General features: G+C 35.7%; 2 protein-coding genes across 2 annotated transcripts; both read left to right on the top strand.

Moving 5' to 3' along the window:
• Positions 1 to 1678: 1678 nt before the first annotated feature.
• si:ch211-120k19.1 (uncharacterized protein LOC563199 homolog) lies at positions 1679 to 3435 on the top strand. Its single transcript, XM_059567002.1, has 5 exons — positions 1679 to 1824; positions 2086 to 2538; positions 2671 to 2741; positions 2855 to 2884; positions 2958 to 3435. The coding sequence occupies exons 2-5, from the start codon at positions 2094 to 2096 to the stop codon at positions 3075 to 3077; spliced, it is 666 nt and encodes a 221-aa protein (XP_059422985.1). The 5' UTR covers positions 1679 to 1824; positions 2086 to 2093; the 3' UTR covers positions 3078 to 3435.
• A 4472-nt stretch (positions 3436 to 7907) lies between these two features.
• Positions 7908 to 13836, top strand: rpl18 (ribosomal protein L18). Its single transcript, XM_059567458.1, has 7 exons — positions 7908 to 7972; positions 8585 to 8671; positions 8748 to 8855; positions 9007 to 9105; positions 13234 to 13357; positions 13541 to 13610; positions 13697 to 13836. Exons 1-7 carry the CDS (start codon positions 7970 to 7972, stop codon positions 13770 to 13772), a joined length of 567 nt encoding a protein of 188 aa, XP_059423441.1. The 5' UTR covers positions 7908 to 7969; the 3' UTR covers positions 13773 to 13836.
• Positions 13837 to 14931: the final 1095 nt, after the last annotated feature.

Raw genomic sequence — 14931 nt, 5'->3', positions numbered from 1 at the left:
CATTGAATGAGCGATTCTTTGTCTGCTTAGATAAAGGATGGCAAGACAGCACCATTAAAGAGGACAGAAGTGCAGCCAAATAAAAAGAAAAGCAATTACCAAGAAGTCTACTGGTGAAGCTCTGTCAGAAACAGCAGCGCTTGTTAAGTGTTAGCAAACACAGCGCTTAACGGGCCTTTAATTGATCTCTCATTAACACATTCTCCTGTCTGAGAGCTCCGCTGGTTGCCACTGACAAATTGCCTTCGCCCTAGGACAAAAGGTTGTTTTTAAATATCTGTGGGGGTATTCAACATAATGGAACGCAGTCCAGAGGACAGGATTCATAGCAGCAGATACATATTCATTTGAACTATGCATGCTTAATTTGTGATGCCAAAGAAAATGAAAAATTCAACACCCACATATAGCATTTTATATTTGAAATTAGATTCTTTTTTAAAGGGATAGTTAATATAAAAGGAAAGAATTCTGCAGTGATGTATGTATGTTCTCTGTTGGACAATTGTTAATAGACAAACTAGTGCCAAATAGTGCAAAATTTTACATTTGTCATCGTTTACTCACCATTGTGTTCCAACCCTGTTTAGAAGAGATGGTCCTTCTTCTGTGGAACATTTGATTTTATTTTTTTCATGAGAATGACACCAAGGTGTAGCTTTATTCACATCTGAAATAATGCATCATGTTTGATAGCATTCAGTTGTGGAAACAGTATTTATACACACAATTACACATTTATGTACATAATTTGACAAAGTTATGAACTTTATTGAAATAAAAGCATAATAATAGCATATATTACTATTATATGAAATAATGCATCATGTTTGATAGCATTCAGTTGTGGAAACAGTATTTATACACACAATTAGACATCTATGTAATTTGACAAAGTTATGCGCTTTATTGAAAAAAAATCATAATAATAGCATATATTACTATTATATTCATTACCTTAATTTTAATTGTTTCCTTCTCACAAAATAACTTCATATAATGAAAAAAGGAAATCACAAAGGTATTTCTGTTAATTTTAATTTTAATAGCTAAGTGTTATTTTAATTTATACATTTATTCCCATTTCAAATGAGTTTTTATTCTTATCTTTTCAGTTTTCATTTTAATTTAAATTTTAGTCACTTGTTTAGTTGTGTTTTATGTAATTTTTATTAGTTTGCTTATAGCTAATATTTCTATAGCGTTAATAAAATTTTTTAATATGAATTCTAGTACTTTAGCTTATTTTATTTCAGTTAGTTAACAAGGCAGCATTTCTAATATTCATTTAATAATTTTTGTCCTCTAATGCATATTTTAGTTCTGTCTTATTTGAAGTAATAAATGATTTTCAGTAGTTTTGGATTATAACACTCTGATGGTAAATTGGTAATATCATCTTGTTGGAATGTAGTTATATTAATCATTATTGGTCCATTATCATTCAGCACTATGGTAACATTTGCAGTTGTCTGTGGACATAACATTTAACATTGGTGAGCTTCATACTTCATATTGTGCATCTGATTTCTGCATTTAATTTTGTATGATTATCATGAGAAAACTGTATACAGATTATCAGCTTAATGCCTTTCCCTTTCCTAACTTACATTCCCTGGTTCTCACCATGTGCTTTTTTCTCAAATTCTTTCTCTGACTGATAAACGTTATCATAAACACTCATTCTTGCTACTAGAACTTTGTACCACAGAACAAACAGGTCCGATTTGTCTGTGTTTGACCAATCAGCCTGCTTGTTTACGAGGGATCCAACAAAGTGAACCTTGTGATTTGTCATTCATTCTGAAACTGGACAGCTACATGGTGAGTTACTGTAAAAGCAGTGTGTTTTTACACTCTTTAAAAATCATTAAGAATCTGTCTGTCTCTCTCTCTCTCTCTCTCTCTCTCTTTCTCTCTCTCTCTCTCTCTCTCTCTCTCTCTCTCTCTCTATCTATCTATCTATCTATCTGTCATTGTCATTTGTAAACATAAAAATTTCACATTCATGTGAAATTACTTTTAGATCCGACCAAACCAGTGTGCATTTTTCAGTGTAATAACATATCTGTTATCCTTGTTCAGCGGTCATCATGAACAGAGCATGGGTTTTGTTCAAATCCCACCCATACATCTCCAATGTGGTGGGATACACAACGCTTTTTGCCACAGCAGACCTCATTCAGCAAAGCATGATGAGAAAACCTCAGGACAAAGGGACAGTTCACAAACCGGATCCAGTGGGACAAGATACCTCCAACACCACTGAAGAATTTCCTGTGGCTGGAGAAGCAAACGCAGAGGATGATAGCAAAATAAGGGCTCCAGTACAACATGCTCCTCAGCAACACAGCATCGACTGGGCCCAGACTGCTCGGGTGGCACTGGTTGGCTTCTGTTTTCATGCCAACTTCAATTACCATTGGCTACGAGGGCTGGAGAGGATGTTTCCAGGAGGAGGGATCAGAAGAGTGTCACTTAAAGTGTTTCTTGACCAGCTATTTGCAGCCCCTATGACAATAAGTGCTTTCTACATTGGTGAGAACCAGCGGATTTTCATCATACTTCCGCTTCTGCTTTCATAATTGAACGAAATAATGCACACATATCTGTGCATATGAAATCATAGTTGGAAATGTTTTACTGTAAGGGTTTATTACTCTTCTAAAGGGCTGAGCACATTGGAGGGCGCAGAGGATCCCCTTGAAGACTGGAGAACTAAATTTTGGACCTCTTATAAGGTAACCAAAAAAACATAGAAAGAACACTAGAAGTATTCAACATAAATGTAAATATTAAAGGTTCAGGATCATTTCTTACACACTGATTTACTTTCTCTCTCTCTCTCTGGTAGACTGGAGTTGTGTATTGGTCAGCAATGCAGGTACTGTTAGTCCATACATTTGTTCTGTTCACCTGTTTTCTCATTTTCTCCATAAATGATATTCTTGTTTCAGGCTGTGAACTTCTCGCTGATCCCACCGGTGGCTCGTACTGTTTTTGTTGGAGGAGTTGCTCTTGGCTGGACTGTCTTCTTGTGTCATTTCAAGCAACAGAAGAGTGACTTCCTGACTTAGGCTTTATTCTGCAGCTGCTTGGCTTTGAATTTAGCCAAAACATAGACTGGTCTTTAATCAACATATGCAACATACTATCTCCATTTTTACTGACAGCCAGTAGTGTATTGAACCCAGATTTAGAAGCATACCTCACAGTAAAAGAAAAGGCGTTCAAGTGTTTCAGGAAAAGAAGAACAGAAACCACAAGGATTCAACTCGAAATGAAATTGTTGTTGTATAAAGTCACTAACTGGGTAAATCCTAAACATGATTTTGTAATGAGTCTCCTTGACCTTTGGAGCAACTGGTTATGCCATATAACGGGTAAAAGCTTTGTCCTTTACCAAGGTTTTTAACATCTCCCAGAAAATAACACTGATAAGTGATAATGCGTTTAAGTTCTCTGTAAAAACATTTGTTATTACACTTACTGTCAAAAGGTCAACATTACATATTTTCAAAGAGGGAAGAGAAAGGTCTAAATAAAAGATCAGAAAAACCACTTTGGATTATTCTTAACAATCGAGTGGGTATAGCATTGCATACCTTGTTAAAACCTTTTATTGTAATTCTAACTCTGTATTTTTTAATGCAATCATTATAAGATAGGAAAAAGCCATTATCATCTAATGAAAATTAGATACCTTCAGAGGAATTTCGCAAGGGTCGACATCACATCTCAACACAAAATCAAGGCCGGCAATATTTTTAATAATGTGGGTCCGTTTATCTTTTGGTCATTTGATTTTCTATTTAAAAATAAATAAAGATAAATGAGAAACGGTTTGATTTAAGAAACGCAAAACGAAAATGTAGCTGGATTTTTCGTATTTTTGTTTGTGGGTAAAAAATGAGATTATGCTTTAATATTTGTTTGAATGTGTGGGCGGCGCTGAAACGCCCCTTTCATCCCTTCTGTACTGCACCGACAAGCGGCAACCGCAAACTCAGTTCATTTTCACCAGGAGAGAAGCGGCAGACAGCAGAGCATATTAATCCCGCGGATTCTTTGGTAGTGGTGCTTGCAAGACAAAATAATAATAATAATAATTAATTAATTAATTAATTAAATTAATAATAAAATAAAAAATAATATTATAATTTTCCAGCTGCTGCATGTTATTGACAAAGCAGACTTGACAACTTTATTATTTTAATTATTTTAATTTTTATTTATTTTATTCTAGGCCATTCATAAAAAAAATAAAATGGGAAAAACCCAACCCCACATTTATAATAAAATTTATATTAAAATAAGTTAAGTTTTCCCCATAATTAGTCTACTTTAAATGTTTTAATTATAGGCTATAGGCTACTTAGAATTATGAACTGAATTCACGAATTCTGTAGATGACAGTATGAATATAGTGATGGTGTGACATCATTACAGATAATGAGTTCAGACGGGAAACACTGCACCTCTCCTTGGTTTCATTTGAATTACATAGGCCTAAATATAAAATTATTATTATTATTTTTCTATTTAAATGGATTATTTTAAAAGTAGACATGTCCAGCTAGACATGGTTCGTCTGATGCATGAGCCTGGTTCATTTCTGACGTTTCAGAAAGAAGTTAATGTAGACCGAGATGGCAGAAAGCACATCGTGTTGAGTTTTGTAAGGTTTTCGTGTTATTTAGGGTGTTTTACGATCCAAACTGACGGAGCTGAAGCTCTTTCCCCTGTTTTCGGGATGGAAGGTGTGGATCGGGATCCGCCGATCAGAGAAGTGCAGCAGACTACACTCTACAAGATAAAGCTTCAGTTGCTGTTGTTTGTAATAGCAAATGAAAACATAGGCTACTTGTGAGGTTTTTCTTAAATAGGTATAGAATAAAATTATTAGGCTAAAAATCCGCATATTTCATGTCATTGTAGATCATATAGGCCTACAGTAAAATTCAAATGTCATTGAATAAATTAATTTCTGTTTGGTCAAAAAAAAATTATTATATATATATAAAGCTTGCAAGCACCACTAGCAAAGAATCCGCGGGATTAATATGCTCTGCTGTCTGCCGCTTCTCTCCTGGTGAAAATGAACTGAGTTTGCGGTTGCCGCTTGTCGGTGCAGTACAGAAGGGATGAAAGGGGCGTTTCAGCGCCGCCCACACATTCAAACAAATATTAAAGCATAATCTCATTTTTTACCCACAAACAAAAATACGAAAAATGCAGCTAAATTTTCGTTTTCCGTTTCTTAAACAAAACGAAAAAACGAAAATCAAACCGTTTCTCATTTATCTTTATTTATTTTTAAATAGAAAATCAAATGACCAAAATATACACGGACCAATGTGGTTAGGAATATGGTACCATATTGAGTTTGACTTTGTTAAACACTCTTTCAGCATTTTATTCTGAATGTACCAAAAGGAGATTCAAAATCAATGGCTCTTAAGCCTCCATGTTCATACTTTTTCACCATATGGAATTTATGTAAATAATGTTTCAAAATGTTTAATGTTTTCCAAATAAACGATTTAACTACTCTTGGGGCAGATATATAAAGCATGAGATAAATAAGTTTAGATATTCCCTCATTTTTAGTCAAGATAATTCTACCCAATACAGATAGTTCTCGAGCTAACCAATAATTGAAGGATTTAAAGGGATAGTTCACCCAAAAAGGAAAATTATGTCATTAATGACTCACCCTCATGTCGTTCCAAACCCATAAGTCCTCCGTTCATCTTCGGAACACAGTTTAAGATATTTTAGATTTAGTCCGAGAGCTCTCATTCCCTCCATTGAAGCTGTGTGTACGGTATACTGTCCATGTCCAGAAAGGTAAGAAAAACATCATCAAAGTAGTCCATGTGACATCAGAGGGTCAGCTAGAATTTGTTGAAGCATCGAAAATACATTTTGGTCCAAAAATAGCAAAAACTGCGACTTTATTCAGCATTGTCTTCTCTTCCGTGTCTGTTGTGAGCGAGTTCAAAACTCTGCAGTGTAGTGATATCCGGTTCGCGAACGAATCATTCGATGTAACCGGAACTTCTTGAACCAGTTCACCAAATCGAACTGAATCGTTTTAAACGGTGCGCGTCTCCAATAAGCATTAGTCCACAAATTACTTAAGCTGTTAACTTTTTTAACGTGGCTGACACTCCCTCTGAGTTCAAACAAACCAATATCCCGGAGTAATGCATGCACTCAAACAGTACACTGACTGAACTGCTGTGAAGAGAGAACTGAAGATGAACAACGAGCCGAGCCAGATAACGAACGAAAGATTGACTCAGATCTCGAGTCAAGAACCGGTTTCGGATCACCAGTAGTGATGGGAAGTTCGGTTCTTTTCCGTGAACCGGTTATTCCGGACAGTTCGATTCAATAAACCAGTTGAAGAAAAGAAGATGATGTCATTGGTGATGATTGCTCTTGATTCAAGCCTTCTGTTTACACGCTTATAACATTAGCACAGAATCAGTTCAGAATCAATCACCAAAAGAATCAGTTCGGTTCAGACACATCAGTGTGTCGGTCTGTTTCAAGCTGAATCACACATGCGCAGTATCATCAGCTCCTCAGTTCTCGAATTGGATGCGTCTGACAGAACTGGTTCTTGACTCGAGAACGAGTCAATCTTTCGTTTGTTATCTGGCTCGACTCGGTGTTCATCTTCAGTTCTCTCTTCACAGAAGTTCAGTCAGTGTACTGTTTGAGTAAATGAATTACTCCGTAATATTGGTTTGTTTTAACTCAGACGGAGTGTCAGCCACATTAAAAAAGTTAACAGCTTAAGTCATTTGTGGATTACTGCTTATTGGAGACGCGAACCGTTTTTTTAAACGATTCAGATCGATTTGGTGAACTGGTTGAAGAAGATCCGGTTACATCGAGTGTTTCATTCACAAACTGGATATCACTAGACTGCAGTGTTTTGAACTCGCTCACAACAGACACGGAAGAAAAGACAATGCTGAATAAAGTCGCAGTTTTTGCTATTTTTGGACCAAAATGTATTTTCGATGCTTCAAAAAATTCTAACTGACCCTCTGATGTCACATGGACTACTTTGATGATGTTTTTATTACCTTTCTGGACATGGACAGTATACCGTACACACAGTTTCAATGGAGGGACTGAGAGCTCTTGGACTAAATCTAAAATATCTTAAACTGTGTTCCAAAGATGAACGGAGGTCTCACTGGTTTGGAACATGAGTGAGTTATTAATTACATAATTTACATTTTTCGAAGATCTAACCCTTTAACTCTATTTCAGAGTTAAAATTTGAGTGCTCTCTATTAACAACATTTTTAGTAATCATAACCCCTAAATACCATAGCCTACCTATTTTTTCACTGGAATGCCCTCTATATCGACTAAGTTACAATTATGGATCGCCATTAATTCACATTTTTTAAAGTTTAGAGTCAGACCTGATGCCTTTGAGAAGAACGATTATTTTCAATGACTCTGGTTGCACCTCTTTAATTTTAGGGAGGGGGGGGGGGGGGGGTTAATCTGCAAATCGGCTTATAGAAAAGGTCCCTCCAAGAATGTCTATGCCTATATTTTCCTCAAAATGTTTAATGAATAAAGACACTAGTTCGACTACAAGATTCAAAAGTAATGGTGAGATAGAGTAACTAGTTGATTTTTGTAACTAAAATAGAGACTGAGTACATACTTATATTTTCAACTATTTGTTTGGTTAAATGCGTTTTAGAAATACTTTCAATAAATAGTGTACTTAATGTTTAAGTGTGTTTTCTCTGTATGACAAACCTTTCTGTAACCATCCATGACGTCATTGGCAAGCTCACGGTTTTTTTAATGAGAGGAAGCTTGCACCACTCCGGACTCGCCTTTCCAGTCACATGACCCATAGCCTTCCGTGATCTCGCTATACGTCCTCTCGCGAGCTTTCCTTTTCCCTTTTCACTCTGAGTCCGAGATGGTAGGTAGCTTGATTTCTTAAGGAATGTACCAGTTTCCAAAATCTGCCACCATCCTCAGCTATAGTTCTTCTAAATCTGCTGCAGATGATGTTTAGAAGCATTACATAGTATTACACGTCAAAAAATATGTGTATTGTAGAGTATTGTGTGTGGCTTTAGTAAGTAAATGTCGGCTGGCGCACATCGGGCCGCGAAGCGGAGGTTTCCATTCATATGTTTTGAAAAACTTAAAGATGTCCACTGACAACGTGTTACTCCCTTATTAAAATTTCGTATACACAGATATTCGGCAAATATTTGCTGATATTTATTTTATGTTGCCTGGACGCTGAATCAAACTCGTGTTGGCTAAGCTAATTCTGCTAGCTCTGGCAGTGCGCGTTTCTCTGAGCCACATGTATCTGATACCGATGTATTAATATGTATCGTATGAAGTTCTCTTCATTTCACGTTGGGTTTGTAGTTATTATAGCCATTATTTCACAAATATACATCATTATGGCTAGTGTAATCTATTGAGAACTTACTGAATCTAACACAGCTCCACGTTTTTTTTTATAATTAATCTTTTTATTTGTGTGTAACGTTAAATATTGTGTTCGATCTAAAAGGGAGTTGACATCAGACACAACAAGGACCGTAAGGTTCACAGGAAGGAGCCCAAAAGTCAGGATATTTACCTGAGGCTCTTGGTCAAGGTAAGAACCATAATGAAACTTAAGACACACGAGTTGTCTGTTGCTTTCATTTTATACTAATGCATTTCTGCTGTAGTTGTACAGATTCCTGTCTCGCCGTTCTGATGCCCCCTTCAACAAGGTCATCCTGAGGAGGCTCTTCATGAGCAAGACCAACCGTCCCCCTATGGCCTTGTCCCGACTGGTGAGATGAACCCCAATTTTACTCCTGTATATGCATCTCATTTACATTTGCCCTGTTATGTTAAGCCTTGTCACATAAGTAAACATCTGTTATGTTCAAAAGATATATATTTTTTTTTGTAAACTAATTTCTTTTTTTTTTTTGCTTCTAGATCCGTAAGATGAAGCATCCAGGCCGTGAAAACCTGACTGCTGTTGTTGTGGGAACTATTACTGATGACGTCAGGATTCAGAAAATCCCTAAACTGAAGGTAAGACCAGACAATGAAATCCGTATAACATTGTCATAAAGCCTTTGAGTTCAAGGTCTGTCTGGCCACACATCTGTCTTGCTTCTGATTCTTACCACTTGTTCATAAGAAATTTGTTTTTAAGAGATGCTGAACTGCATGATTGCTAAATGTGAAAAGTTAAATGTGTCCTCCTTTTTATTGAAGTATGCTGTCTTTTTAATGTTCTGATTAGGGCTGCATGAAAAATCGCATGCAATATTTAATGTGCATCTCGTCAGTAAAGCCAGTTCTGGAATCAACTGTAAATCTCCATCACCTGCACTATTTCACATGGAGCAGCATTAACTACACAGAGCCATTGTTCACTGACAAGCTGCGTAAAAGATGCACAAAATATTCTCGTGTTTTTACGCAGCTTGTCAGTGAACAATGGATCTGTGTAGTTAATGCTGCTCCATGTGAAATTTTTTTTTTTTTTTATGCATAATCAGGTATACAATGCATTTTCTGCTGGTTGATATTCCAAGACGTGCTTGCGGCTAAGGTGCTGGAGAAAATTGCTCGTGTTGCCGCCTTTGGCGACAATTTTAGCCCGACAGCACTTGCATAAAATGGATATTATATATGCATAATCTGCCTGCAGTGCATATGCAGTCCGCAGCACAGACTCATTGTGTTTTCACACAGGACGTGTTTGCAGTCCGCTACTGATCCGCGTCTATTTAGTCCACAAACACAACATTTGTTCATTGTTTTGATTTCATATCATGTAAAATATATATATATATATATATATATATATTTTTTTTTTTTTTCAGCATTGTAAGTCTTTTATCATAGAACAGTAACAATCTTTCATATAGACATTAGTTTAAACTCAATAAATATAAACAACGCATTATTCATGCATTTTACTTCTAGGTTTGTATAATAAGCTGCTCAAGCAAGCAGCAAAACATTTAAACACAATAATTAGCCTACTTGTTAAAATATTTAAAACTAAAACACCATAGACAGAAAGTCTCATGGATTTTGCATTTAAATCTTTTATCACAAGCAATCCCACGGGTCTCAATGAACTTTGTTTTTCTGCTTCCATAAAAGTGAACATATATATATATATATTGTTTTCTTTGTTTATCTAAAAGTGCTCTTTTTCTTGTTTTAAACCTAGCCAAAAACCCATCTGACAGCCTTTCCATGTCAATCCATGTTCATTTTTCCCACGAACAATGTGTTTTCACTTTAATCAGTGCCTGCAGCACAGCAGAAATGGACTCCGTACATTAACAATCGCTGCACTGCTCCTTGAACACCCTGATGGCAACCTCGTGCAGCTGGAATCCGTTAATACGCACAGCAGACGGACTATGTGTGAAACAGGCGTTATAACGTAACACCAGAGCACTGCTGAGTTTACCCTCACCATACCTAGCAGTCGCTGCTTAGAAGTGCAACATTGTAAAGGGTCCGTCTGAAACAGTGTCGCGCGGCCGCGGAGTAATTAAATACACCGGTATGGCGGTATATTCAAAATTAACATCGTAACGAAAATATACACCGGTTTTCGGTATGAACTGGTTTACCGCCCAGCACTTCAATGACGCATTATGTGTATGATAGAATAAACTGTAATAGCACGTGCAGCTGCAGCAGTGACAGCCTCCCCCGGGTCCTAATGCCTGTTCGGTAAGGCATTTCTAATCCATAGGTGGCACTGTTATTCTACTTTTAACAAAGAGTATAGAAGCCCAAGAGGCGAAACTCAATAGAACTCTCCATAGCAACAGTTACCCCCATTACGTGACGGTGCGGCTGCCATTATGGACTGAAAACTGAAGGAAAACGCCGAGAAATAATGGGAGTCAATGGCACTGAAAAACTTAACATAACAAAAACTTAACAGAACTTAATTTTTTCTGGCCATCTTATCTAAATATGAAAACAATTTAAAATGCATTGAGGATGACTGACGTTAAATGACAGAAAATATACGTCTATGTGTTGGTTATGCATGGCCTAATTACCCTTAGGAAAACAGTATTTTGGAACAAAATATTACTATGGAAGTACTATAAGACTACTATAGAAATACTATAGCAGCTCTAGGATATTATAGAGGTATTACAGAACATAACATACTTCTGTGATGTTCTGTAATACCTCTATAATATTTTAAAGCTGCTATAGTATTTCTATAGTAGTCTTATCGTACTTCTGTAGTATGTCCCAGATTACTATAGGCCTAGTATTCCTATAAGATTACTATAATATTTTGATTCCTATATAATATAAGATTCCTATAGCACTTTTTTTGTAAGGGTATGTCCCCCACCGAATCGACTTCATTAGCCTACCACTAATGGTTTGCAAAGATACAATTATAAAATTATTGCAAACCTTTAATCTATCAATATTTATGTTGATAGATAATAAAAAAAATATGAACAACTTGTTTTTCAACATCTTCAGTGAAAGTGCACACAGTGAATGTTTCAATGGCAAGAACAAAAACAATCTGTGAATGTCCTATTACAGGCGGAAAGGTACAAAAAAAAGATGTGCAATCTAGCAAGTGCACACATGAACTATAAACAGTACTAAAATGGAAGTGGTGCCATAAGATCGCAGTAATCAGACACCACCATCTATTGTGTGTGCATTTGTGTATAAGTTTGTTTGTTTGTTTTTTTCTTTTTGTGAGAGAAGAGCAATTGACATAGAATGGAAGCATTAGTCAAAAAGGTGTAAAATCTAGCAAATGCACACATGAACAAAAAAGAACTCTGACCATCTTTCGGAAACTAGTGTACTATTAGCTAGCTACTTGCTAGCCAGCTACTAGCCAGTTCAAGTTTTGTATAGATTTCTAAAAACAAACAGCAAAACCTCTACACTCGAACTGGCGCTAACGATTTCAGCAGCTTTCAGTCCATAATGGTGGCTGCGCCTCCGTAGCGCCATCTACAGACTGTTACCCATAACACAACAGAGTTTCGCGTCTTGGGGTTCTATACTCTTTGCTTTTAATAAAATGAAAGTAAAATACAAATAATAATAAGACTATTTCTGATTAAATAAAAGCAGTAATTGATGTCATAAAATGAGTATGTTTTGATTTAAAGGTCAGAAGCTATAGCTTGCATGAATTTAAAAAAAAATCACAAACATGACACAATATTATGTAAATGTAAATAATTTTATATAGCCTGTACTGATGTTCATTAATGTGTAATATGTCATTTTTAAACAAACTATAAGCTCTAAAATATTTTCAGGATTTTACAACTCTTGCTTTAGACCATCTACAAATGTTAAATCTTAAAATAAAATGTTAAGGTTACTGCTAAATCTTTCTAAAAAAAAAAAAAAAAAAAAAAAAAAATGCAGCCATTTGATCGTTTTATTGTTGTTTTCAAAATGTACTGTCACTATAAAATAACTTAATTATTGTTTAGTTCTAACAAATATGTTCTTGTTACAAACTAACCTAAATTTTAAATAATTATAATTTCCACACAGGAGAGAACTTGGTGTTGTTTCCAAATAAAATGAAATGTATCCGCATCAGTTATCGGCCAAAAAGAGTTGAAAAATTTAAGCATATCAGATATCGGCAAATATCTCATATTGTGCATGCCTAGTTAACATGTTTTCTTAATTTCTTTATTGATGTTGTATAAGGTGCATTTTGCTTTGGTTTATAATAAAATGCATAAATTATAGTTATATAATTGGATGTGTATAGTTGTATTAAGTATATAGTAAATGTATTCAAATGATGAAATGTTTCTTGGTGTTTCATAACACATGTTTTATATTTGCTGTAAATGCTTAATAGTATTGGCATGCATAAAAAGTAGCCAGTTGCTATATCATATTTAAAAAAAAAAAGAATACAAGAAAGGAAATTATAATGTGAATCATATATGTAAGTTTTCTTTACAGTTGAGAATTACTTTGTGTTACAAAGATAATTATGCTTTTAATAATCCGATGCAAGTAATGGTGTGTTTCTTGATTTTTTTTTTTTCACACAAACATTTCTGAAGTCTCTTTCTGTTGACACCTGCCGATGAGAGCACAGAGTTATGAGATGGTCTGAATGTCCAAATGCTCATTTCTCTATCCTGTGTTGTCTCACAGGTTTGTGCCCTAAAGTTGACCGACCGTGCTCGTAGCAGGATCTTGAAGGCTGGTGGACAGATCATGACCTTTGACCAGCTGGCGCTTACTGCACCTAGAGGACAGGGCACCGTTCTGTTGTCAGGTACGTGTTCGTAAAGCAAGGATTCAACTTGAGTAAAAATTGTATTTAGTCAGATTGGTCTTCATAACCACCTCCGTATTTAATTTTGTTTTACTGCTTATGTCCTGAATTAATTTTCTACATAGGTATTTTGTTTTCCGCTAAGCTCAGGGTTGTTAAAGTTCTTGTCTTGTTTGTCTGCAGGACCCCGTAAGGCCAGAGAGGTGTACAGGCATTTTGGCAAAGCTCCTGGAACCCCCCACAGCCATACCAAGTAAGGAAACTATATGCACTTTGAGTTAAACTGTTCATCAAAAGGATCAACGGCCTTAAATTAAAGCATGTTTCTCTGTTCTCTAGACCCTATGTGCGCTCCAAAGGCAGGAAGTTCGAGCGTGCCCGTGGTCGCAGAGCCAGCCGAGGATACAAGAACTAAACATCTGTCTTTTTGTATTCAATATTGTAATGCAAATAAAGATTGGATAATAGTCCAAGAGCAATCTTTGAATTCATCTGTGCTCTATTCAAAAAAGCTTAGTGTTTTGCAGAAATGTACTGGCTTTTTTTTCCTTTTTGAATCCTCTTTACTTGTGAAATTGACACCCTGCATGCACCTGAAGCACTGAAATGACTGTGACTTAACCACAACAGGTGGAAAAAGCAAACCTAATGATGAAATTTTGTTTTGTAACTACATGTGTGTATGCACGTTTTCCAATACAGTTTCAGAATTAACTCTAAGAATTATTATTGTCAAGTTACAAGAAGTTAACGTCAGAGGACAGGTGCGCAGATCTTAAATGTTCCATTTTAATTTGCATGTACGTTTGCACAAAACAAACACAACCGTTTGTTAAACATTTATGGAAATTTTCCAAGTGAGTGATAAATTTGTGTAAATCTAATTTAGCTCACAATTTTTGAAATACATAAGAAAAATGTTTTTTAAATTGTCTTATCAGGCAAGATTAGGGCCATTTTAACCACGTTTTTTGCAACATATTTCAATAATCGACAATTGGTCAAATGTATTTTTAAAAGTAGAAATAGTTTAATTCCCTTCCAATAGTTAAATTCGTTTTAGATGAAGTAGAGTTGGACTGGCATTATCACTGCAATGCCATATCGGTTTGCAAAAAAAAAAAGTAAATAAGTGCAAGTATGCTATTTTTTTTTTATCTGTTTTTTAAATGAGTAACATTTTTGAGTAAACTACTAATTCAATCAATGCAGATCACTTCAGGGGTTTTGAGAGAAAGCAATAGAAAATGCAATGCCCCCAATTCAAATTCGAAATTATTGACATGTAGGATGTCTATGCAAATACCAAAAATAACGATGCAACTAAGATGAGCAATGCGACAGCAGAAGTGTGTGGAAACAAAAATGAAGTGAAGTGCTTGGCCGGTAATCAAAGCACTTTTGCTATTGGTGAGTAAACACTTTTCAGAAACTGACTTCATTTGATCCGCAAATCCGCGGTTGTTGTTTCCAGTATATAGCGGACAAATTAAACACTTCGGTAGACAGTTATAGTTTCAGCCACATGTGATGGTATAATAACTAACGATGAATATTAATTTCTGAAATTCCAC

Source organism: Carassius carassius, chromosome 15 (genome assembly GCF_963082965.1).
Source record: "Carassius carassius chromosome 15, fCarCar2.1, whole genome shotgun sequence".
In the NCBI taxonomy this organism is placed as follows: domain Eukaryota; kingdom Metazoa; phylum Chordata; class Actinopteri; order Cypriniformes; family Cyprinidae; genus Carassius; species Carassius carassius.
The sequence above is the reverse complement of the archived record's forward strand: the minus strand, read 5'-3'. Positions and strand labels throughout refer to the sequence as shown.